The 25,646-nt window shown below is 50.0% G+C and overlaps 1 protein-coding gene across 1 annotated transcript; it reads right to left on the bottom strand.

The window, feature by feature from the left end:
- Positions 1-13,512: 13,512 nt before the first annotated feature.
- On the bottom strand, positions 13,513-25,273 carry SDSL (serine dehydratase like). Its single transcript, XM_061140840.1, has 8 exons — positions 25,195-25,273; positions 20,753-20,947; positions 20,426-20,465; positions 19,584-19,723; positions 18,003-18,091; positions 16,889-17,116; positions 14,792-14,916; positions 13,513-13,828 (listed from the first exon to the last, which is right to left on the bottom strand). The coding sequence occupies exons 2-8, from the start codon at positions 20,924-20,926 to the stop codon at positions 13,635-13,637; spliced, it is 990 nt and encodes a 329-aa protein (XP_060996823.1). The 5' UTR covers positions 20,927-20,947; positions 25,195-25,273; the 3' UTR covers positions 13,513-13,634.
- Between the last annotated feature and the right edge of the window lie 373 nt (positions 25,274-25,646).

Raw genomic sequence — 25,646 nt, 5'->3', positions numbered from 1 at the left:
GGCCACCGGGCCGGGCCGCCCCCCCGCGCTTGGCCCTGGGGACCCGCCCGGCCGGCCCCCGCCCCCGCCAACCTCACCCCGGACGCAGCCTCCCTAAACCAAAACGCCCGACGTGGACACGGCTCTCTCTCTCTCGAGTCCGAACTCAACCGGCAGCTGCTTCTCGGCTGGGCGCGAAGGAGGAGGACCGACCCCCGCCCCCCATCTCCTTCCTCCCACCGCGGCCTCCCCGGGAACCCCCTGCCAGCGTCTCCCGGCAGCCGCGAGCGATTTCTTGGGACCAAAGTTAACACTCCGGAGGGTCAAGAGATTTCAAGCACGCTCTAGGCTTCTCCCGACCTCTCCCCCAACCCACACACCACCTCTTTGGACCAAGAGAGGGCTGAAGCCAAGGGATGGAGACGATTTCTTTTTTTCCCCCCTCCCTGGAATCCGACTGGCATTTTGTAATCGTATCTCTCACTCTGCTTTCCCGTCTTTTAAAAAAAAAAGAAAAAGAGAGATTGAAGGGAGTGAGAGGAAAGGGAGCAGAATGAGTTAGAAGATGGAGAGAGAGCCAGCAGAGAGATGGAGAGAGAGTGAGAAACATGTTTGGATGGGGGGGCGAGTGGGGGTGGGGGTGGGGGTCACTGGAAGACAGCTCCACTTGTGCGTTCGCGCCCCCTGGTGGTCAACCTCGATGATCACGGTCAGCTTTTCTAGGAAGAGACGGGAGCGGTCCCGACGTGGCCAGCCCAGGGGCCAGACCCCCACCTCTTCCTTCCTTTGACATTTATTTTGAGCCAGGGGGTCCAGGCCAGATTCAAACATTGCCCATCCTGCGCTCCGCTTTGGGCAAAGCGCCAAGATTTCTGGGCTCTGGCCGACAGACCACCCTCCGTGCCCAGGTCCTTGGAGGCTGGGCGGTCAGGATGTACAGTATTATACTTTTTTGGAAGTTGAACGCTTCTAGTTTCCTTATTTTGTACAAAGAAGAAACAAATAAAGTATGTTTTTGTGTTTACTGTTTATTTATTGTACACTAGTTATCTGGGGTTGGACATTTTTATATTTTTAAGAGGAGGGTGGGCAGAGTGGGGGAAGGGAGCCAGAAAGAGGTTTACCTAAAAAAAAAAAAAGCAAAAAAAAAAAAAACCCAAAAAAATCAACTTTTTTAAAAAGAAAGATTAATAAAAAATTCTTTTTTCCCTCCATGCTGTGTGATTTTCTTTCTTTTTTTTTTTTTCCTTTTTGCCTCTTGTCTTCAGTCACTCTGAATTAATGGAACTATTCTGGTTCTTGTTTCTGACATAAAAACAGATTTGATGGATGCAAAGACCTCTCATCTAGCAGGGTGATGGGAGGGGTTCTTTTGGCAACTAACAGGTAAGGAAGATGCCTGCCATTTTTTTTTTACAGCTACGATGCACCAATAGTATCTCCCCCAGTTTTATGTAATACCCTGATCTAACACAAGCCAACCTGGCACATAGTAGGCCTTCAAAATATTTGATGACTGAATGGATGTGTGACTTGTTTATCACCAGAGCAATTCGAGCTTCACTCATTACTCCTCTGGGTAATTCCAGATGGCAAAAACAAAACTGAACAGACAAAAAGCAGGTTGGGACTTGCCAGGCAGTCCAGTGGTTAAGACTCCACATCTCCATTACAGGGGTCGTGTGTTGGATCCCTGGTCAGAGAACTAAGGTCCCACATGTCTAGTGGCGCGGACAAAAAGAAAAAAAGCAGGCTGGTAGGTCCAGTGCTGCAAGGCTGTTTTAGAACGGAAATGCCCGCAGGGAGAACAAGGCTGTTCGTCCTGCAATTCTTAACACAGTGCCTGCTTGGGTCCTTTGGTAAACCAGCATGGTGGAAGGGAGTTCTTGAGGAGATTTAATGGGTCTGAGGCTACTCCCTAAAGACAAGTCCCTCCCTCCCTCTGCCTCAGTTTACCTACTTTCAAAAGTGGGGACTAGAGGGAGTCCTTTCTATAACTTCATTCTCTTGCAGCTCAAACACTGTAGGATGAGAAAAACAGATGAGAAGAGAAAATAGATGGAAGAGGGTCCTGCATTTGGATGCCTGTTCTCCCAAGCTTAGGATAGGGGAGGGGCTTACCCATTTTAGCAGCAGCAGGAGAAGGAGGGGGACTGGGGGCTTGTGGGGAGTGAACCACCATGGAATGGACACAGGCTAAGAGCCCTCCTCGTCTCTCCTTCTTTCATTCGGACATCACAAGAATAATTCGAGGTGACCTGACTTTTTCTTTTCTTTCCTTATAACACATTTGTCTTTATCAGACAAATGCTACTTGCTCGTGGTGGAAAATCTAGAAAATGCAGATAAGCAAAAGAAAGAAAAGATAATCCCCAGGAATCTCAACTAAACGAGTTGATACGTTTCTTTCCAGATTTTTTTTTGTTTTTTTCCTTTTCATTTTGAGACTAGAGATCACGCACACATAGACACAGAGCATAGACTTGCCCTTGGCAGGCTCACAACTCCAGGAGCACCAGGCATCTGGGAGAGGCCCATTCTTGAATAACCCTGGAGTGGCCCCATTAAGATCTCAGAGGGAGGCTCCAGAAACCAGAGTCCAGGAGGGATGTGATCTCTGGGGTCATGATGAGGACTTGAGGCTGATTCCCCATGGGTGCTAGCTCTGAGTGTTGGTGCGTCAGGAGGGTTGGGAGCAGAGAGGTCACCTAGGAGTGGGATAAGGGTAAAACAGAAGAAGGGCCCTGGGCTCCGGGAGACTGGCTGGCTGGTCACTGTATCACCTTTCTGAGCCTCAGTATGCCTACCATGAAATGGGCTCACAATGGCATTTCATCCACATAAGAGAGATGCAATTTATCCTGTGGCCAAGGTTTGGGAAGTCTAAGTCTTGGGTTCAATCCTCACTCCCATCTTCTACCAACACACACACACACACACACACACACACACACACACACACACCAGCTTCCTTGAATGATGAATGACAAGGGGAGAGAAGGAGATCCTTGTCAAAATCAACTCAAATCCACCTCTACTCCCATGAGCTCATTTCAGCTCCCCTAGTGCCTGCAGAGCCCAGGGGCTCTGGGAGGAGAAATCCCATCCCCACCCCTCTCCTGACAGTGACCCTGCGGGTGTCACAGTCAATGTCTTGGGTGCACTTAATTTGGGAGATGGTTCCTAAGGAAGGTTGGGTGGAGAAGGAAGAGAGCTGGGGAGGGACGTTTGTCCCTGGACACCCACAACCATCGTTTCAAAGTGTGATCAGAGGACTATGCTTCCTAAAAATAAATATCCTGCCCCCTCCCCCAGCCCATGGCTGGAACTGCTCTCTGGCGTGGTGCCCCAGGTGTTTCACATTTGTTAAGCTCCCCAGTTGCTTCCAAGTCTCCCAAATATGTAGGACATCATCCTGAAAAAGATTGATCTGGAGCCTAATTTGATCTGCCACCCCTTTTAGGATGAGTGTTGTTATCCCCATTCTACAGATGAGGAGACTGAGGCTCAAGAGGTGCCATGAGCTGCTGGGGGTCACACAGCCTTGCAGTAGCAGAGCCAAGTTTTGAATTAAGAACTGCTCCCGAAGCCTACATTGTCCCTGGACCCAGGACATCGCCTGGCGCAGGTAAGACCTCACTCTGTGTCTAACAAATACATGAATGAATGAAGGAAATGAAATGAATGCACTCCAGCTGCCCTAAAAAGAGATTCAAGAAAGACTCTAATGAATGCTAATTCCTACTGGTAGCAACCTCACTGGATTTCGTTTAAAACCCCTTGCCGGGTTAAACAAAATCAACTGGAAGAGCAAAGGGCACGATTAAAATTACCAAGGTCAAAAGACAGAGGACTTCCAGCTTCCCTATGTTTGCCCTTGTTTCTTTCTCTCTCCCTCCCTCCCCATCCCTTTCCTCCTGCATTAATGTATCCGTTCATCTCCTCTATCTATTCATCACCTGTATTTATTATCATTTAAAAATAAAAGATCTCTGGGGCGGGGGGTAACCCTCTGAGCTGAGCAGGTAAGGTTAGCCAGCCGCTGGCTATGCCCTCCAGCTCTGGGAAAAGCAGAACGTCATGCCTCCCTCACTGCCCTGAGGCTGTAATTCTGGCCAACACTGGACAGTGAACCCACATGTATTCCAGCCCCTGGCGTGCATGCTCTCCCCCGTTTCTGTCCTCCAGCCCCGAAATGAACACCCCACGGAGCCAGAGCGCGAGATCTGACCCACTGTGCTTAGGACTAATATTTAAAATGCAGAATGGCTGTGGAGGGCTCCTGCTCCCAAGCCTTGTCGTGCAGTAAAAAGATATAAACAGAATAAATTACCTCTCCAGCTCGGATTATGAGAATACCCATCTCCTGACCAGAATTTTAAGTCCTGCCTCCCTCGTCGCGCTGCACCCGGCTGATTTATGGAAACCCAAGCACTTCTCTGCATATTTCTCCTGTTCAGCCAAGTGACCGAGTTTACCCTTCCTATGCCATTAGCGTTATTAACACCTGGGCAACCGATCATTGCAAATGGGCCATTTCTGTGATGAACGGAAACCTCTCCCGCGGCTTCTCTGGGGCCTTACCACCTCTGGCCTCCTCTTTCTGCATTGCGTGCCAGGGCTGGGGACCCACCCCAGCACCTGCTGATGGGCTCCAGGGGGACTTTGGAGAGGAAACCTCTCACCTCGGCAGGTGTCCGTGGCTTTCAGGCAAGCATGCAGGAAATGACACCACGACTCGTTTTTTTATGCCTCAGAGAATGTTGCAGATGAGGGCAATCCCCCCCCAACCGCTGCCCCACTGAGCAGGGAAAGAAACTGAGGCTCAGAGATGGCAAGAGACTAGCCTGAGTTCCCATCAAGAGTTGATGGCAGAGCTGGGACCTGAATTCAAATCTTCTAGCCTCATGTTACTCAAAGTATGGTCCGTGGACCAGCAGCAGCAGCAGCACCTGGGAGCTGGGTGGAAATGTGGAGTCTCAGGCCCCACCCCAGACCTTCAGAACCAGAGAGGGCACAAGCCGCGGGAGACTGGGGCACGCGTTCAGTTTTTTGAAGCATTCACTTAGAATCGCCAGATTCTCCATGGTCCCTTTTTCACTGGAGGAAAACCTGATGTTGTAAATTCTCTTTGCTCAGACGCAACAAAGACTCCACTTCCACACTCACACCCAGTGAAGATGAAGCAGCCGGTCAAACCAGAGTCACCCACGTGAACACCCGGAGCGCTCGGGTCATTGCTTCCTCCATTGTAACCTCACAGCCCATGTTGCGTCTGTCTCCATCCCCAGGCTGTTAGCAACTTGAGACCAGGAAGTGTGTGTGATTGATTCCAGGTACTCAACCTCTCTGAGCCTTAGTTTTCCCATCTATAAAAAGGGCACAATAAGATCTAACTTCATGGGACTGCCTTGGCAGTCTAACGGTTAAGACTCTGTGCTTCCGATGCAGTGGGCATGGGTCAGGTCTCTGGTTGGGGAAGATCCCACATGATGCAAGACACGGCTTAAAAAAAAAAAAAATATGATGTCAAGTCATCACAAGGGTTTTCCAATAATAAAGTAATAATAAAAAATAAAGAAAAGAACTTTCCAAAGGTTTCCAAAACTAGTTTGAGAATTGTGGAACACGTACAAATTTCCAGAGGAACTCTCTCAAGGACAACACAATTTTTAAAAATAAATTATATGTGCTCGTGTTCAGTCACATCCAATTCTTTGCAACCCCATGGGCTGTATAGCCTGCCAGGCTCCTCTGTCCATGGGATTTCCAAAGCAAGGACCCTGGAGTGGGTTGCCATTTCCTTCTCCAGGGGATCTTCCCCACCCAGGGATGGAACCCTCATCTCCTATGTCTTCTGCATTGTCAGGTGGCTTCTTCACCACTGAGCCACCTGGGAAGCCCACACGGAATATTATTCAGCCGTAAAAAGGAATGAAGTGCTGGTACATGCTAACACATGGGTGAACCTTGAAAACATGATGCTAAGTGAAAGAAGGCATTCACAAAAACCCCACATATTGTCTGATTCCTTTTATACAAAATGTCCAGAACAAGTAAATTATAGAGACAGAAAGCAGATTGGTGATTGCCAGGGGTTGGATGGAATAGAGGTACAGACAGTGACTACTTCGTGGGGACAGGGTGTCCTTTTGGGGTGACAAAAATGTCTTGGAACTGGACAGAGGAAGTGCTTTCACACCATTGTGAAGGTAACAAACACCTCTGAATTGTTCACTTTAAAAGGGTTAGTTTTATGTTATGGTTAACTTCATGTTAAAAGTATGTGGGGGAAAGAATATCTTTTATCTGGGCACCTACAGAACATGCCAACTTTACTAAAAAAGAAATTCCGGAAGCTGGGACTTCCCTGGTGGCTCAGTGGCTGAGACTCTGTACTCCCAATGCAGGGGGGCCCAGGTTTGATCCCCAGTCAGGGAACTAGATCCTGCATGCCACAACTAAGAACTGGCATAGCCAAATAACATTTACAAAAAGAAAAGAAACCCTGTTGCCCAGCAGAGAACTTGGGAACCTGTGCTCGTACCTGCTGCAGATGCTCAGGCAATGGCTGCTTCTCACCAGCAGAAATTTCAGGATGAAGACTTTGCCTCCCAGGCCTTTCAGGGGTCCCTGTGATCAAAACCGCTACCATTGTGGGATGCTGCCACACTACTATTTCACCAACAGGACACCGACCCACAGGAGGAACTGGTGCCTGATGTCTCCTGAGTAACTCACTGCCTTTTCAGATATTTTTTCAGCCCTTCTGATTGTTTGAGAGTGAATCTCTGGTGCTAGCTTGCTTACGCCGGCAGGCTTGGAGTCTCAGCACAACAGAAGCTGGCTATGAGGCAATGGCATCATTGTGTTTTTCCTTTTATTTATTGCGACGTAGATCTAATTCTGGGAAGTGATACTGTTTCTCCATTTAGAGTAGTGATAACATTCTCTTTCTAAACAGCATTTAAGGTTTCAAGAAGCATGTGAATTAGGTAACAGTAAAGACGATGCATAGGTCCAGCACAACCCTCATTGGCAATATGGGTTTGGGGATGATACTTCAGGAATGTGTGCATTCAGAGAGAACTGATCCCTACAGACCCATTCCAGGTCACTGGAGACTTCTCCCTTTTTATTTCTTTAATTGCTTATCTGTTTCTTTTTTGGCCGTGTGGCATGTGGGATCTTAGCTCCCTAACCAGGGATGAAATCTGCGCTCACTGCAGTGGAAGCACAGAGTCCTAACCATTCAGCCCCACGTGATTCTCCGTTTGGGACGAGTTTTGTTGTGACTGTGCTGTATGACTAGGATTTGATTACTCACCCTCTCTGGACCTCAGCCTCCTCATCCGGAAAATGGGTGTGGGAGGTGGAATGAAGCCCCTGAAGTCAATTTGTCCAGACTACCTGCCTCCCGGAATCTTCTTTTCATTCATTCATTCAGTTATCAGAAAATATGTGTTGAAATAATATGCACTGGGCACCCTCCTGGGCCCTGGGTTACAGATGTGAATAAGACAGATTTGCTACCAGCCCTCACTGAGCTGATATTTTACTGGGGGAGACAGACAGTAACCAGGAGAAAATAATTGGTAATTTCGAATAGTGGTAGGAAAAGAGGGTGGTGAGACTGAGAATAACTGGCTGTTAAAACAGGCAGTCAGAAGACTTCCCTGGCGGTCCAGCAGTTAAGACTCCACACTTCCAATGCAGGGGGCATGGGTTCGATCCCTGTTTGGAGAAATAATATCCCACATGCTGCACGGTAGAAAAAAAAAGTTAACATTGCATTTGATGAAAATTAAAAATAATAATAATCTTTTAAAAGGCAGTCAGGCCAGGTTTGAGTGAGACAAGCAGGGTACTTGGGTGAAAATGTAGTGGGGATGCATACCCAAAGCTCAGGAACCAAGATAAATAGTATTTCCATATAATATCTTGAAAACTCAAAACTCATGCAAAACAATCCATAATGAACAGAATGGTAACCTTTTAAATAAAGACAGGGTCTGACAGATCTGTCATTCGGGTGAGCCGAGGTGGCCAAGTGCAAGGTGAGATTCTATCTTTATGTAAAAATGTCGCTATTTTCTTCACCAGGAATGTGTTTTGCATGTATTTTTCATTTTAGAGTTGTTTGATTCCAATCTTTTTTCTTATTTCTGAGGGTTTTTTCCTGTTTTTAAAATTTGTCTTAAGTTTTGTGGCACCCGTTACATTTTGCTCCAAAAGTTAGTGCCTCCCTCGCCTCGCCCTCGTCCTAGCCCTGAGTGTCAGGCAGTGGGTCAGGAGGGCCCCCCTGAGGAGGTGACGCTGGAGTCCAGAATGACAAGTTGCCGACTTGGCTGAGATCTGGAAGAGTGTGACAGGCAACGGGGACAGCACAGACAGTAGCCCTGCGACAGAATCAAGCTTGGTGAGTTCCAGAAAGAGAAAAAGCTGCAGTTTGGTGAGTCTAGGGGAGAGACCTCAAAGGTCTGCAAAACCAGATGATACAGGGCCCGTTGGGCCTAGGTGAGGGGTCAGCCCTTTATCTGAAATGCAACCAGAGGTAGGGAAGAGTTTCAGCAGCAGGAGCAAGACTCTTCCTTGGGCTTAAGACTGTTCTGGGGACTTCCCTGTGGTCCAGTGGTGAAGAATCGCCTCCCAATGCAGGGGATGCTGGTTCAATCCCTGGTCGGGAAGCCAAGATCCCAGGTACCACAGGGCAACCAAGCCCATGTGCCACAAATCCCGAGCCTGTGCGCCAAAACTAGAAAAGCCTGCTCACTGCAATGAAGACCCAGCACAGCCACAAAAAAAAAAAAAAAAAAAAAATTTAAATTTTTAAAAGACTATTCTGGCTGCTGGTGTGAAATAGATTGGGGATGGGAATCAGGGCAGCCCCAAGACAGGCAGCAGGCAGGCCTGTGGGAAGGGTGCTAGTCACCCAGGCAAGGGGCAGGCCCAGCTTCTGCCTTCTGTGTTGGCTGTTGCATGTCGTCTCCTTGGAAGGGGTGCTTTTCTTCCTCACTTTGCAGGAGAAGCATTTTGAGGCCAGAGAAGCTAATTCATCTGCCCCAGGGTCCTAGCTTCTAAGGGGCAGAGGTGGGTTTTGAACCCAGGTCTTCAAATATCTAGCCTGGTCCATTCTCCGCCCACCTTACCACCTCAGAAGAGAGGGCTAGGTCCTGTAACTTCAGGCCAGCCTCAGTTTCCCTCATGTGTAACATGGGACAAATTACAGCACCGACTTCCTGGGGTGGAGGCATCCAGGAAATTGAAAAACCAAGCCCTCAATAAAGTTTACCTTAAAAGGAAGAAAAAAAAAATCTTTCCCACCACTTTCTCTTCCCCACCCCCTTCTCTCTTTCTCTCTCTGTTGGTTCTCCCCTAAAAGGAGAAACTTTGGTATTTGTTCTTCAAACATTTATTTTTTAGGGTTTTTTTTTTTTTTTTGGAAGGGGAAGTACTGGTGAAGGTAATCAGTTTTCGGACTTAAGATAAAAAATCGCAGCAAAGGGTCGACTTGACTCTTTATAATTAATGGGGCGGCTTGTAATAGGATTCTCCTGCCTGTGGCGCTCCCAGGAAACACCTTTTTACATAAGATATTGCCCACGCCGGAGTGGCAGCCGAGTGATTTATGGGGTTCCTTGCTCCAGAAAACCTCTCCTGGGGTTGCCCAGCCAGTGGAATTTATCAGGGAATTTGGAAGCCAGGCAAGAAACCTGCCCGTGACATTTTTGGTGGAGTTTAAACAGCACAAACACTGGGGAAGGGAGAAGCCAATGGGTCGGGGCCGGGGAAAGAGGGCCCACTGAGGCTGGGTTTTCCACCAGCGGAGCCTGAGATGGGGGTTCTTGGCACATGATTTATCAAAGGAGCCCTCAGAGTAGAAGCGGGGCGGGGGGCGGGAGGTGAACAGGAGGAGGGGAGGGCGCCGGTGGAGTCGGGGCTCAGCCCGATCGCAGGGAGCTCTCTGCTCTGTGGAGGGGACCGCAGAGATGCTCTTGCCTTGAGGTTGCGAGAGCGGCTGGCTTTTCTAGCCCTCCCACGCCTCTCTGGACACAGAGCCTCCCATCAGCTGCTCTCGGGATCCTGGGGCAGCTGTGGGCCACCAGCAACCATCATTCCCACCATGAGCTGCGTCCACTTTTCCATGCCCCTGCCATGCCTGGGGTTGGCTCTGGGGTAAAAACGCCTCCTTTGCCAGCTAAAGCCTGGATTTCTGCCCTCTGTACCACCTTGGCTCACGCTGGAGTGGAGTGGAGTGGCGGATTAGACGGAGGTGGGCCTCTGGAGGCAGGGGTTCTAAAGTCACCCGATGCAGGGACAGGGGACACCTTGGCCAACAGACCCTGCAGGGAACCATGGGGATTCCCCCCTTCCCTGGAGAGGGGCCCTGGCTGGGATGGGGAACCTGGGTGTATCTCAGTAGGTACACACTCCTAGTGACCCAGTGTTCACTGCTCTCCCTGCAGCCTTAGACCAACACAGAAAATCTGCTCCCAGGACCCTAATCGTAGGCTCCCCGTTTTCCCCACCAAGTGGAAGGAGGGCAGAGGCGATGGCAAGAGTCTCTCAGCCCTGGTGCCCATCCTGCTGGATCAGGTCATAACAACCATTACCTCAGCGCCAACCACCCACGCCCCGCTCTCTCCCCGTGTCCCCCCTGCCCTCAGCATTCCTTGGGTGTCAATAAGGGAGGACCACGCACCAAGGTAACAGACGGCTGTTATCCAGACAGCGTCAACAGACCCCTCGGCATCTTATCTCCAGCTTGCCGAGGCCAGGAGAGGAGCAAACAGCAGCTGACGAGTCTCCCAAGGGTGCAGCCAAGGACGGGAGCCCAGGTGGGAGACTGAGCACCTGGGATGGAGACGGCCCTGCCAGCTCACCTGGTTGTGGAGATGGTCTCCGGCTGAAGCAATCTCAGGGGGCTTCAGGGAAGAGGCTGCCTTCACACGGGGCTTCGAAGAATGTGTGGGGTTTAGAAGCTTAAGGGCGCGGCAGGCAGGGAACAGGGCTTGAGCAAAGGAGAGGAGGTAGGAGAGCCGTGGTGGCTAGAGGCACAAGCCCAGATGTTTACATAGCAGGTTTCCCATTTGGCTGTGTGACTTGGAATAAGTGCTCGACGGTTCTGCGCCTTGGTTTCCTCATTTGCAAAAATGAAGGTAATAACAGCATCTACAACGTGGGTTATTGTGGGATTAAATAAAATGACTGGGGGTGGGAGGTAGGCTCAAGAAGGAGGGGATATATGTATGTTGTTTAGTTGCTAAGTCATGTCCCACTCTTTGCGACCCCGTGCACTGTAGCCCGCCAGGCTCCTCTGTCCGTGACATTTCCCAGGCAAGAATACTGGAGTGAGTTGCCATTTCCTTCTCCAGGGGACCTTCCCGACCCAGGGACCGAACCTGCATTTCCTGCATTGGTAGGCAGATTCTTTACCAGTGAGTAACCAGGGAAGCCCAGATATATGTATACTTACAGCTGATTCAGGTTGTTGTGCAGGAGAAATCAACACAACCTTGTAAAGCAATTATCCTCCAATTAAAAATAAAATAAATGAAATGACTGCTAAGACCCCTAGCTCACAGTACAATACAATACACACAAGCTCAATACAAGAATAAATGCTAATTCCTCCACACCCTCATCGTTGGGGGCGGAACACTCAGAAGATGGTAAAAACCTGCAATGACTGAAAGACTACTTATGCTGAGTCCTCGTAATAATCTGCACCCAACCCACTTTACAGACTAGAACACTAAGGCACTAAACTAGAGCATCATTGACTCAAGGTCACCAGGGTAGTGAGTAGGAACAAAGTTCAGGCTCAAGCCTGGCTGTGTTTGGCTCTGGGGCATTCAGTGTCTCTTCTGGTAACTCACAAGGACAAAAGTCTGCATCCTGGAGGCTTCTGGAGGGAACTGAAGTCAATGTCTGCGATCAAAAGGAAGATGAAACCGAGGCAGTGGGAGAGGCAGAGGTAGAGAGAGACCACTGCTGCTCTCAAATCCTCCTCTTGAGAAAAGGAGGAGACATCTGGTGGAGGGAGCAGTCTGGCCCAAGGAAAGGAGGTGGGAAGCAGCGAGTGGGCCCCCTCCAGCACAGAGGGGCAGCCTGAAGCCCAGAGAGGGGAGGGCACTTGCACGGGGTCACACAGCCCCCAAGAGGCAGCCCCAACAGTGGGACCTGGGGAGCTGGATTCTGCCTTAAGCTGTGACGCAGGGAGGCCCCCACTCTGAGCTTTGTTCCCTGCTGCACTGGGAGAGGTCGGACAGGGCTCTCCCCATGCCAAGACCTCGTGGGCCCATCTGTCTCTGGGACTTCAGCACCCCCTAGCAGATTGGAGCCAAGGAAGACCCTGGAACAGGTCTCACCTGCCTGGAGGCTCTGCCTTCCCATTGGAGACGCTTTGCTGCCCCCTGGTGGCTGCAAAGGATTCTAATTTCCTCTGTTTGCAAAGAGCTCCCTTTGCAGGGCTGGCCAGAGCCCATTTCCAGAATCAGTCCCCTCCCTCCTTGTGACCCTCAGGTGTGTCCAGACCCACCGGGAGGCCATACCTCCTTCTCCAATGGCCCACCACCCCACCCCCCCCCCAAAAAAAAAGAAAGAAAGAAAAGAAAAAGGCAGAAATCCAAGAAATACAGTCATGTTGAAAAATCCCGGATTTGAAACGGGCTGGTCTACATTCCAGACTGTGTGCCCTTAATCAAGGTATGTCACCTTCTTGAGCCTCAGTGTCCCCATCTGTAGAACAGGGACGATAATAATGGTTTCTAATCCATGGTGCCTTTGTGAATGTTAAAAAGGACAACGAATAGAAAGTTCTTAGAAGTTCTAGCACATGACAAGTATTTTGTAAAGATTGGTGAAGGGACTTCTCTGGTGGTTCAGTGGTTAAAAACCCGCCTGCCCATACAGGGGACACAGGCTCAAATCCTGGTCTGGGAACTGAGATCCCATAGGTCTCGGGACGACTAAGCCCATGCACCACAACTAATGAGCCCATGGGCTCCGGAGCCCATGCTCCTCAGCAAGAGAAACCATTGTAGTGAGTAGCCCATGCATAGCAGCTAGACAGCAGTCCCCACTTGAGGCAGCTAGACAAAGCCCATACGCAGCAACGAAGACCACGTGCAGCCAAAAATAAAGGAATAAAATATTTTTTAGAAAAGATTGGTGGAGTTGTCCTCGCTGACCCAGGGCTGAGAAGTGACAGAACATTCCCTCCCATTCCTGAGCAGGTCCCCCAGGTAATGGAAGCCTGGTAAGGAACTCAGCATGGCCAGAGTCCCTTAGAAACCTGAGTTTTGAATTCTTGGTTTTATTGCCCAGGCTGTAAGATGTGAAAAGAGTCACTTCATCAGAGCACTGACATCAAGGTTGCTGTGTGCCTTCTGAGTCCATGAAGGTTAAAAAAAAAAAAAAATGGACACGCTAGAGTTACAGACTCAACTCAGAAAGGGTTTATTGGCCAGAGCTGCAGGGAAGCCAAAGGGACAAGTCCAGGTGGGCTTCCTGCAGGAGGCGGCCAGCATGGTAGCACAGGGTGGCTTCTACTGGCTTTCATGAGCTCAGAGGCCCCTCAATCAGCTATATGGGTGTCCAGGAGCCTCTTGGGGATCACTAGAGCCCAGCCGGCCCTCCCAAACCAGGAGCCCTCAATCCTGGCCCAGCTGGGCTTTCAGAGCCTGTAGCTCTCTACTGTCGATGCTGTTGCCTCCACACACGATGACCACGACTGAGGCTGGGGAAGGGCACAGGTGGCCCTCAGCCTGGAGCCTCCCCAGGAGGCCTGAATAGATGGCAGCTAAGGCTGCCCCGCAGGCAGGCTCCACCAGTGTTCGTTCATCATCTGCCCAGAGAGGGGGATGGAGGTGGAAGGGAGGAAAGGGAAGGAAAACCAGTTAGTGCTCAGCAGGCTCTGGGCAATGCAGTTCCATGAAGCCAGCCATCCAGGCATCCATCTCACAATCTATCATTTGTCTGACCCTCTGTCCATCCATCAATCTGACCATCTATCCCTCGATCCATCCGCCTTTCATCCATCCATCCATCCATCATTAGACTGTCTGTCTGTCCATCTATCAGTGTATCTATCAATCATTGTATCATCCATCCATCCATCCATTCATCCATCATTTGACTGTCTGTCCATCCATCAATGTATCCATTAATCAATGTGTCCACCCATCCATCCATCCATTTCTATGTCATTTGTCAATCCACTGCCCATCAATCCAGCCAGCCAGCCGCCACCCATCCACCTATTCATTATCCACCTTTCCACTCACTCAAATATTCACCCATTCATTCAACAAATATTTATTGAGCACCCCCTCCCTGCCAGGCCCTGGGAACACAACAGTGAGCAAGACCTACCAGCCCCCACCCTCATAGAGTTCACAGTCTAGTGATGTATGTGAATAAGAATCTGGCACTTGTAAGAATGGTGGATTGGTGCGCAGGAAGTCTTCAGCTCTGGTGGAGTGGGGGTGGGAAATCAGAGGAGGCTTCCTGGAGGAGGTGCCATGATGGGCTGAGTAGCCCTTTAGTTACATGAAAACAACAGGCAGCAGGGCCAGGATGGGCAGCCAGAGGGAAGAAGAGTTTGCACAGAAATCTGGAGGCTAGAGACAGGACACACTTCTTCTTCACCCCCACCCCTTCCATTCACTGTGTACACTTACTGCATGATTACTGTATACCAGCCCCGTGACAGGCACTGAGGATATGGACACGGGAAAACACACTCTCTCCAGGGGATCCAGGGGCCCCGTGGGTTTCCAGGCCCAGGTGGAGGGCACTGCTCACTCACCCAGGAATCGCTGCACAGCGCTCACGGCTTCAGCATCCTCCACCACCTCAGAGAGGATCCTAAACTCCTTTGTACACTCCAGGGCCCGGGCCGCCACTGTCCTGGCTCCCAGGCACTTGGCTAGACTGCAGGAGTGGGCAGTGGGGCAGGGAAGGCAGGGGTGTGGAGAAGAGTCTGGGAATCAGGTCTCCTCCCCACACAGCCCCAGCCCTCCCCAGCCCCAGGCACCCCTCCCATTCTGCAGCAGGCCCAGGGCTCAGCATTTTAAGAGTCTAGAGCAATGCCTGAGTCAGGGGCAGCACTCAAAAATTATGTGTCCCATGAATGGCTGATGAGCACACATCCCTCTGACTCTACAACCACGACTGTGCTGTTCTTGCACAGACCCCAGAAAGCCAAGCCTAGAAAATGATTCTTTCATTGTATTCATTCATAACCACTTATCGTGTCTATACCATAGCTGTATTTATTGACTGTTTACAGGGTGCTGGATGCGTGGATTTTCCTGGGGGATCTTTTCTTTGTTTTATTTCTTGGTCGCACCATACAGCCTGGCATGTGGGAATCTCAGATTCCTGACCAGGGACTGAATCCGCACCCTTGGAGTGGAAGCGCAGAGTTGTAAACACTGGGCCACCAGAGAAGTCCCCAGGATTTTCTATTTTAATTCTTACAATCTCCCTTGGAGTTAGAAATGTATGAGTCCCATTTTAAGGTCAGGAAACTGAAGTTCAGAGAGGTTGAGCAGCTTGCTCAAGGACACACAGCTAGTAAACAGCAGAATGTGGGTTCAAATTCAGGCAGTCCGGCTCCAGAGTCCATGCTCTTTACCTCTGTGCTTGGGATGACCTACCTGCTGGTATTTTCCTGAGCTGGGCAGTGTTTCAGGGCCAGGAGAGCTTTTGCTGAGCTCATCAGAACTGACTCTGAGTCCTACGTGGCCCACAGCACGGACTCTGGTGCCAGGCTGCCTGGTTTCAAACCTGGGTTCTAAACTAGCTGTGTGACCTTGGGAAAGTCACTTCACCTCTCTGAGTCTCAGTTTCCTCATCTGAAAAATAGAGATAATAATAATAGCTAGGGGTACTTCCCTGGCAGTCCAATAGTTAAGACTCTGAGCTTCCTCTGCAGGGGGAATGGGTTCAGTTCCTGGTTGGGGAACTAAGATCCCACATGCGGCAAGGTCAAAATAAGATGAAGAAGAATAGCTGGCTCACAAGGCTGTCGTGGAGAATGAGTTAAAGCATTTCAAGTGCTTAGAAGAGAGCCTTCCAGATAGTGAGTGCTATAAAAGTGTTAGTTGCAATTATGGTTGTTGCTCTTATCCAGAACCAAGTCTGGGAGTGGAGACAACAGTGAATACGGAAACCCAAAGAAAAGTAAATAAATAACCACTGTAGGAAGATGCCATGAGGGAGAACTTGGGAAGAAAACCTCCAACAACAGGGTTTGGGGGAGACTCTCTCTGGGGGAGAGAAACCAACCAGAGAGGAGGGAACCCCAGCGCTTCCGGGCAGAGGACACAGCCTGTGCAAAAGCATGGAGGGAGGAAAGTGCCCAGCCAATTCAAGGGACAGGAAGACAGGCCAGTGGCTGGACTGGAGTGGGGAGGGGTCTGATTCCAGCCTGAGAGTTTGGGGAATGCGCTGATGGGTTTAAGTAGGGAATGAAAAATTCCTGTAGATCTGTCATGCAGGATTAAGGAGACCCCATGGAGGGACTTCCCTGGTGATCCAGTGGTTAAGACTCTGCCCTTCCAATGCAAGGGGCATGGGTTCCATTCCTGCTCAGGGAACTAAAATCCTGCATACCGTATGGCACAGCCAAAAAAAAAAGAAAAGAAAAATTAAAAGATAATTAAACACTTAAGGACTTCCCTAGCATTCCAGTGATTAAGACGCACTTCCACTGCAGAAGGCATAGGTTCGATCCCTGGTCAGGAAAATAAGATCCCGCGTGCCATGTGGTGCAGCCAAAAAAAATTTTTTTAATTAAAAAAAAAAGGAGACCCCCTTGAGTGCTCCCACCCTCACTAATTGGGACCGAGAAGCCCCAGGACAGCCCAGCACCCCACAAATGCCCCCAGCCCATGCCTACCTAGTGATGCTGGGCAGCGTCACCAGCCTGCCTGCCTTGACGGCCGCGTTGAAGCAGTGTGTCCCTTGGGTCTCCATGGCAATTATGGGCACGTGTTGCCAGCCCACCTCTGCCAGACCAGCTGACACCCCAGCCAGGAGACCTCCGCCCCCGACTGCCAGCACCAGGGCACCGGGTGGGGCCCCCAGCGCGGCCTTCAGCTCCCGCACCAGGCTTATGTGGCCTTCCCTGTGGGATGAAGGGAGCGGGAGAGAGGGGCAGGGCTGAGGGAGGACCAGGTCCCCAAGGCTCACAGGGACACAGCCCCCCACATCGCCATCCCCCACCCCATCCACGGCAAGGGGAGGGGAGACCCTGCCACACTTAGTTCACCCAGCTTCCACCCACTCAGTTTATCCATCCACTCATTCTTTCTCCTCTTTGTCAGCCTCCCAGGCACTTTCTCAATCCATCTCATCCATCCCACAACTTTGGAAAGAGGCAGCGTTTGTGTGTCTGGTTAAGAGCAGACCAGCATGGGACTTCCCTGGTGGTCTAGTAGTTAAGACTCCTCGCTTCCACTGCAGGAGCCATGGGTTCGATCCCTGGTCAGGGAACTAAGATCCGGCATGCCACACGGTGTGGCCAAAATTAAAAGGCAGACCAGTGTATCACTTGGAATCAGGCCAACTCACGCCCTGGGTCTGGGACCCAAGGTCTCCACCACTTACTAGCTGTGTGATCTTCAGCAAGTTGCTTGATCCCTCTGGGCCTCACCGGTAAAATGGACCGGTGAGGCCATTTCCTCATCAGTAAAATGGACATAAAAAATCCATCTCTCTTGGGGAGGAATAAATGGATTAAATGTGTCCCAAAGTACACACTCAGTCAAGGGGATTTATTCTTAGCATTTCCATCTTACACATGCGGAAACTGAGGCGCAGGGTGCTAAGACGCTTTGCAGGGTCAAACAACTCAGGAGGGGCAGAGGTGGGGTCTGGACCTCCGTGTGCCTGACTTCTAAGCCTCTTCTCCTCTCTTGGCTTCAATTTTCCCTTCTCTCCAATGGGAGGACCCTGACTCAATGAGGGTCTCCCAGCACTGACCTCCATAGGAGAAGGGACACCAGCCTTACCATATCAGGGGGTGGTCAAATGGAGGGATGTTCACCCAGCCGTCATTCTTGGCCAACTCTTGCGCCCTCAGGTTGGCCTCATCCCAGTTCTAAAGAGAAACCAAGACCCTCAGAAGATGGGAATCAGACAGCTACAGAGGTTGGAGCAGTGCCTGAGGTCTCCTGGATGATTCCAGGGCCTGACAGACTGGGGAGACCCCCAAGGGTGAGACCAGAGCTGGGGTGGACCAGACAGCCTCCTGGGACAACAGCAGAGCTTCTGGGTGGAGAAAAAGATGCCACGTGATTTCCGCAATTGCATGGGACCCATTCAGCTGCCAGCCTAGATGAGAACAAAGCCCACCAACCTTCGGTGCTGGGAAGGGGGAATTCTGAGCTTCCAAAGCAGGGGGTATGGGTTGGATCCCTGGTCAGGAAATTAAATCCCACATGTTGTGGGGGAAAGCCTTAGCAATTAATTAATTGCTAACTCAGTCAGTAAAGAATCTGCCTGCATTGCAGGAGACCTGGGTTCAATTCCTGGGTTGGGAAGATCCCCTAGAGAAGGAAATGACAACCCACTCCAGTATTCTTGCCTGGAGGATCCCCATGGACAGAAGAGCCTGGCAAGCTACAGTCCAAGGGATCCCAAGAGTCAGACACAACTTAGCTCCTAAACCACCACCACCACCAATTATTAATTAATTAAAGATAAAACCTGTTTGAGACCCCAAGGACTGTAGCCTACCAGGCTCTCTGCTGTCCATGTAGTTCTTTAGGCAAGAATACTGGAGTGGGTTGCCATTTCCTTCTCCTAGGGATCTTCCCAAGCCAGGGATCAAACCTGGGTCTCCCGCATTGCAGGCATTTTCTTTAGCATCTGAGCCACAAGGAAAGCCCAATAATTAATTAATTGTTAATTATTACTTAATTAAAGATAAAATCTGTTTTCTAGGGATGACAGCCAGCTGGATGGATGGATAGATTTTTTTTCCTTCTTCCCAGGAAGGGAGAAGGGTTACATGTTAAGTCTGTTTCTTTGGTAGCAAAGTGAGCCAGTGACATCCTCATCAGATGATATCCTTTCATATCAGGTGGCCTCAGAGCGGTGGATGATGCTATCATGATCTTTACATTTTCTTGTCTTATTGAATGGTAAAAAATGTATAGTGAATCATACCAAGGGTTAATGAGGAGGTAGGGAGACAGATGGAGTAGGAAATGGCAACCCACTCCAGTATTCTTGCCTGGAAAATTCCATGGTCAGAGGAGCCTGGTGGGCTGCTGTCCATGGGGTTGCAAAGAGTTGGACGTGACTGAGCACACACATGCACACACACAGGGAGACAGATACTCTCCTGATAATCACCAGCTTCCTGTTTCTCCTGGGTTCACACAGGAAGTCTTCTCCAGATGCAGAGAGACAAGTCAGCAGATCTCAGCCCTTAATATACATCACGTCTCACTCACCCCTCACGTCTCACGCACCCCTCAGCTTAGCCATCCTAAGGGCATAGTTCACCAAACGGAAAAAGAGACAGTCTCTCAGGGGCGAGGGAGGAACAGCCCCTCCAGCTGCTTTGCCCTTCTTGGGGTCCTTACCTTTCCAATCAGCTGAACTTCGGCCCCCTCCCCCTGCAGCCTCTTCACCACATTCACAGAGGTGCCTTCGGGGAGCACAATGGTGGCTGGGATGCCCAGCTTCCGGGCGGCATAAGCAGCAGCAATGCCCGCATTACCCCCTGCAGAGGCAGTAGACGAGGGTGCTCTGGGCAGTTGCATTAGTCTATTGACACACTATTCTCCTGCCCGCTCCACCCCCTCCCCCCAATTTTCCTTTGGGAGCCACGCCCTCCCGACGCTTGCATGCCCCTCATTGGCCCCAGAGGTGGACACGTGATCTAGGTGGAGCCAATCAGAGAACTCAACCACCTGAAACATGACTCGTTCAGGGATGAGTGCATGATACAAGCTGGGCCAAAAAGACCGATTCATAGATCGAGGAGGCCACAGGGAAGGGATCCTCCCTTTTCACTACGGTTGGCAGGATGGTAGGAGGCAAGCTTAAAACTCCCGATGGCCATCAGGCAGTCTATATGAGAGAAGAGTTAGCGTAGAGGGAAGGCAAACCAAGAAAAGTGGAGATACAGAGGAGAGCACCCGGATCCAGCTGTGCCTGAAACACATTATCCCGAGAATCCTTTGGTTCTTGGGAGTCCGTAATTTAAACCTGTATGAATTAGGTTTCTATCAACTTACTACCAGGAGGCTTGAATGATGGGAAGGGAGCAGAACATACAAAGCAGCCATCTGCCATGACCTTGATAAGACTGGACCTTTAAGAAGAGGCCAAGCCCTGGACACCTCCTGCAGCTCCAACTCCTCCCCCTCCACCACACCCAGCCCCCGAGGATCCTCACGAAGTAGAAAGGGGGCAGGCTCACCTGAGGAACACACCAGGTGTCTGCATCCCTTTTTGGCCACCTAGGAAGACAAGGAAAGTGGGAGGGGGCTGACCCAAACAGATGTCCTGGAGCCCTGGGGGGGATGGAGTTGGATTCTCCCCATTGTCCTCCACTCCAGTATTCTTGCCTGGAGAATTCCATTGACAGAGGAGCCTGGTGGACTACAGTCCTTGGGGTTGCAACGAGTCGGAGCGACTAAGCATAGCGCAGCACACCACATCGTTCTCCAACTCTCGCCATCCCTCGTCCTGCCCACAGCACTCCCTTCCCAGCTCTGCAACCTCACTCCTCCCCTCCTGCCCTCACCTCTTGGCACAAATGCCCGATACCGCGGATCTTGAAGGAGCCTGTCGGCTGCACATTCTCATACTTGAGGAAGACAGGCATTCCTGCCACCTGGGACAGCGCCCAGCTCTCCAGCAGAGGCGTGACGATGTGGAAGGGCTCACCCTTGGCACATTCCTCCAGAGGGCTCTTCATCTCGGCAACCACTTGGAGGGCCTGCAGGAGGGCGGAAACATCATAGCCCAGGCGGCTCCAGCCCAGAGTCCCTCTAACTAGGACCGTGGAGGGGGAGGGGAGAAGCACCTTGGCCTGGCTCCCTTCATCCCAGGTGGCTGCCAAGCTGTGAGGCTCCGGGCAAGTATCTGCACCTCTCTGGGCCTCAGTTTGACCATCCGGTCAAGGAGATTTGTACTAAGGGCACTTTTCTTCTGTTAATGTGCATGCTACAGCGCAGGAATGGAGAATGTGGCCAATAGCAGTGATGAATGAATGAGACTGGGAGAATTCATGCAGTCATCATTCATTGATTCAAAAAAAAAAAAAAAAATTCCTGAGCACCTGCTGTGTCCCAGGCAGTTTCAGGTTTAGGGGCCCAGGAGTGGACAGGTCAGAGGCAGCCCCATGTTTTAGTTGGGGATACAGAATCAAACAATTGCAACCTGGAGTGACCTAGTGGGGAGGGCACTATTATAGAGGATGGTCAGGAAAGATCCTTTCCCAGGAAAGAAACATTTTTAAAAAAATTTGTATTAAGGGGACTTCCCTTGTGGGACTCTGCACTTCCAGTGTAGGGGACACAGGTTCTACCACTGGTTGGCAAACAAAGAGCCCGTATACCTCGGGGGGAAAAAAATTAAAAACTTGTACTATGGAAAATTTAAGAAGCATCTGATGTAGCCACCACTCAGCTTCAAGAGTCATCAGCTCATGCCTGCCTTGTTTGCTTCATATCTGTACCCATCCCCCTTCCCGTATTATTATTTTTTCCACCTTTATTATTATATTTTCCTCCCATATTATTTGATCTGTAAATATTTCAGCATATAGCTATGAAATTAAAGAACTATTTTTAAACACTGTAGCCACAGTTTCAGAGCAGTATACATTTGTCCAAACTCTTCGAATTCTAACCTTGAGTAAGCTAATTTTATATCATGGAAATTATACCTCAGTGATGTTCATTTTTAAAAATGTAATCACAATACCATTATCACATTTAAAAATATTAACAATCATTTCTTAACATCATCAAATATCTGCTAAGTGTTCAAAATTCCAATCATCTCACTAAATGTGATTAACGGTCGGTTTTGCAGATGGTGACAGTTTAAGGTTTTTAACAGTTTGAATAGGGTTGCAGACAGGAGCTGTGCATTTTGGTTGGTCGAGAGATAATTTAATTTTCTTTTGATCTGCAGCTTCTCAAAGGGGGAGGGCTTCCCTGGTGGCTCAGTGGTAAAGAATCCGCCTGCCAATGCAGGAGACATGGGTTCAATCCCTGGGTCAGGAAGATCCCCTGGAGAAGGAAATGGCAACCCACTCCAGTATTCTTGCCTGGGAAATCCCATGGACAGAGGAGCCTGGCAGGCTACAGACCATGAGGTGGCAGAGTCAGACACGACTTAGCAACTAAACAACAACAACAACAACAAAGGGGAAACTTTGAGATGAACAAGGAGAGAAGCAAGGGAAAAGCATTCCTGCAGAGGGAACAACAGATGGGAACACCGCTTGAGGGGCATGGACTTGGAGCGTTCCTGGCGCTGATGAGACAAGGGACTGGGTAGAGGTAAGAAAACGAGGCAACAAAGAAAGGTGCTTAGTCTTGTGAGAGCTGGACCCTAAAGAAGGCTGAGCACCAAAGCACTGATGCTTGCAAACTGTGGTGCTGGAGAAGAGTCTTGAGAAATCCTTTGGACTGCAAGGAGATCAAACCAGTTGATCCTAAAGGAAATCAGCCCTGAATATTCAATGGAAGGACTGATGCTGAAGCTGGAGCTCCAATACTTTGGCCACCTGATGCGAGGAACCGACACATTAGAGAAGACCCTGATGCTGGGAAAGATTGAAGGCAAGAGGAGAGGGGGGCGACAGAGGATGAGATGGTTGGATGGCATCACCAACTCAATGGACATGAGTTTGAGCAAACTCTAGGAGATAATGAAGGACAGGGAAGCCTGGCGCGCTGCTGTCCAAGGGGGTCACAAAGGGTCGGGCAAGACGGAGGGACTGAACAAGGAGAGGTGAGAAGCGATGTTGGGGAGGGCGTTCCAGCCCACAGTGAGGAGTTGGGATATTATTCTTTCTACTTGCAGATGGGAAGCCGCTGGGAGGTTTGAAGCTAAGATGCGGATGAGTGAGTGAGTGAATGAACCAGTGTGAAACGGCAAGAAGCAGAAAGGGAGGAAATTAGAAGTGAAGGAAAGAAGAAGGATTTTTTGTTTGTTTGTTTGTTTTGTTTTGTTTTTTAAGGAGCAAACGCTGTGTCCCTTTTATTTTTCTTTTGGGAGGGAAAAGCGTTGGGCAGCCTCCTTGCAGTTCCACTAATTGCCACTAGGAGGAGCGCATCAACCTCCATCAGCTACCGCCAGCTCAAAGCTTCTAGTCCACACTTACTAACAGGGCTGGGCTCCGCACGTCAGAGGGTCCTGGGTCTCTTATCCCTGGATTTGACTCTGAGTCCTTGCTGGGATGGACCTGAGATTCCCCAGGCAGGGAAAAGCCTGAAACACTTCCACCCAGTTCCATCCAGGGAAATTCATGGCATTGGGGGAGAGCAGCCTGTGGGCCACCCAAATCCAGCAGACCCAGTCCTGGGCTTCAGCTTGGCTCCAGAGCCCAAGAATTTGAGTTTGGGGTCAATCAGAGGGCAAAGTTATAAACTAGCTATGAGTTCCTGGCTGTGTGACATAAGCAAGTGTCTCAACCTCTCTGTGCCTGTTTCCCCTCCTAAAATGGGGATAATAACATCCCAACTCACAGGTTCAGTTCAGTTCAGTTCAGTCGCTCAGTCGTGTCCAACTCTTTGCGACCCCATGAATCGCAGGGTGCAGATTTAACCACTCCAGTATTCTTGCCTGGAGAATCCCATAAACAGAGAAGCCTGGCAGGCTACAGTCCATGGGGTCACAAAGAGTCAGATATGACTGAGCGGCTCAGCACAATAATAATAACAGATATCCTTTGTTGAGTCCCTATTATGTACCAGAAATTGGCTGAGTCTTTTGGAGGTGTCCACTCCTTGGGGTCTTTTAACAATGCTAATATGCTCATCCTTACTCTAGAATGTTTACAAAGCCCGAACCTAGGAACTGGGGATACCATGGTGAACAAAATAGACATCTACTCTTGGAGGGGACTTTATAGTCTTACAAAGGGATAATGAAGATCCCACATGCCGCGACTAAGACCCAGTGCAGCCAAATAAATAAGTTAATTAAAAAAATTTTTTTTTAAACCTGACACCTAAAAAAATAAGAATGAACTAACCACACAACAAACTGGGAGAAGAACTTGGGCATCACAGGATCACTGTGAGGGTTAAGCGAGGCCTTATATTAAATAATAAAGACATCAACTCTGCCTGACGCACAATAACAGCTAACAGTTATATGGGACTTACTGTGAGCCAGGTACTATGCCAAGCACTTTATAGTAATTACAACAACTCTGAGATAGGTTCAGTTATTAACTCTACTTTATAGACAATGAAACTGAGGCTCAGAGAGTTTAAGTATTAATAACTGGCCCAAGGTATCACAGCTAGAAATGGCATGGCCAGGATTCCAAGTCAGGCAGTACAAGTTGGCATCTGTGCCCTTCCCACCATGCTGTACTTTCTCTTTTAGAGTAGCATTATTTTTATGATTAAAGATGTGAGCATTTAGCACTTGACCACCGGTTGTCTTTAGAAGCAAATGCTCCTGGTTCAGTCCTCAGGCTCCCCCAGTGCTCTTGGTTAGACTGCCCAGAAAAGAACAGCAGGCATCAGTTAAATGAACGAGTCCCAAGTTGCCAACAGCCTTATCAAGCCCAGACGCCCATGAGGACACCTGCTACACCTATGAATTAGGGTAAAGACCAACTAGCTACCTTTCCCACCTCCTTTGTCCTTCAGGCTTTTCTCCAGAGGCCGCCTGGGTGACACTCCACAGCCAAATCCTCGATGCCAGGGTTGGGGAACCTCACCACCTCTTAGTTGCCAGAGTGCTCAGCCCCACCACCCTGTGAGGAGAGTGGGCTCCCCAGTCTTCAGGGTCCTGGGCCCCCAGCCTTCTGCTGCCAGGCAGACAGGCCACATGAGCCCAGAGCTGAACCTTTGGGAGGACTTCGGACAGCCTCACTCTCCCACTTTCTGTCCAACCACCTGGGACTTGGCTCCAGAACCTTCCAAGCAAACCTCTACTCACATTCACAAATGCACACAGAGTCCCAGGGCCCTATTTGGGCCCAGACCCACTTACCTTCCTTCCCAACAGTTCTCAGACCAGCTCGGGCCCAGTCCACTGCCCACCAGCCTTCCTGGGCACCAGCTGTGCCAACTCCCTGCAGCCTCCCGTGGTGTTGGCCCCTCCCCTCGTGTTAAAGGAGTAGCTCTCCACTGGAGGAAAAAGGGGACAAGACCAGCCTTCACTGCTTCTCAGTTTGGTGTCCCAGACATGCGATGACCTAGCCCCATTTCACAGATAAAAAACCTGAGGCCCAGAAATGGAAACTCACCTGGCCAAGGCCACCCAACCAGCAAGGGTCACCCTTTACCCCTCCTTCTGGATCACCTCTGCTGTGACACAGACACGTCCAAGTCCAGTGCTTGTCCCAAATGCCAAACCACTTCCCCAGGACCACTGTCAAGGTCAGCTTAGGTCTGAGAAGAGAAAACAAGGATAAAGAAACAATTACTATCTGTCACATGAGA

The sequence above is a fragment of the Dama dama genome, chromosome 5 (genome assembly GCF_033118175.1).
Source record: "Dama dama isolate Ldn47 chromosome 5, ASM3311817v1, whole genome shotgun sequence".
Lineage (NCBI taxonomy): Eukaryota > Metazoa > Chordata > Mammalia > Artiodactyla > Cervidae > Dama > Dama dama.
The sequence above is the reverse complement of the archived record's forward strand: the minus strand, read 5'-3'. Positions and strand labels throughout refer to the sequence as shown.

Bases quoted from the DNA above. Each gene is read 5' to 3' on its own strand.
- SDSL (XM_061140840.1), bottom strand. From the start codon at position 20,926: ATGAAGAGCCCTCTGGAGGAATGTGCCAAGGGTGAGCCCTTCCACATC. The intron at 20,466-20,752 runs GTGAGGGCAGGA...TTGTCTTCCTAG, and splicing joins TCGGGCATTTGTGCCAAGAG to GTGGCCAAAAAGGGATGCAG. The intron at 18,092-19,583 runs GTAAGGACCCCA...GTTTCTCTTTAG, and splicing joins AAGTTCAGCTGATTGGAAAG to AACTGGGATGAGGCCAACCT.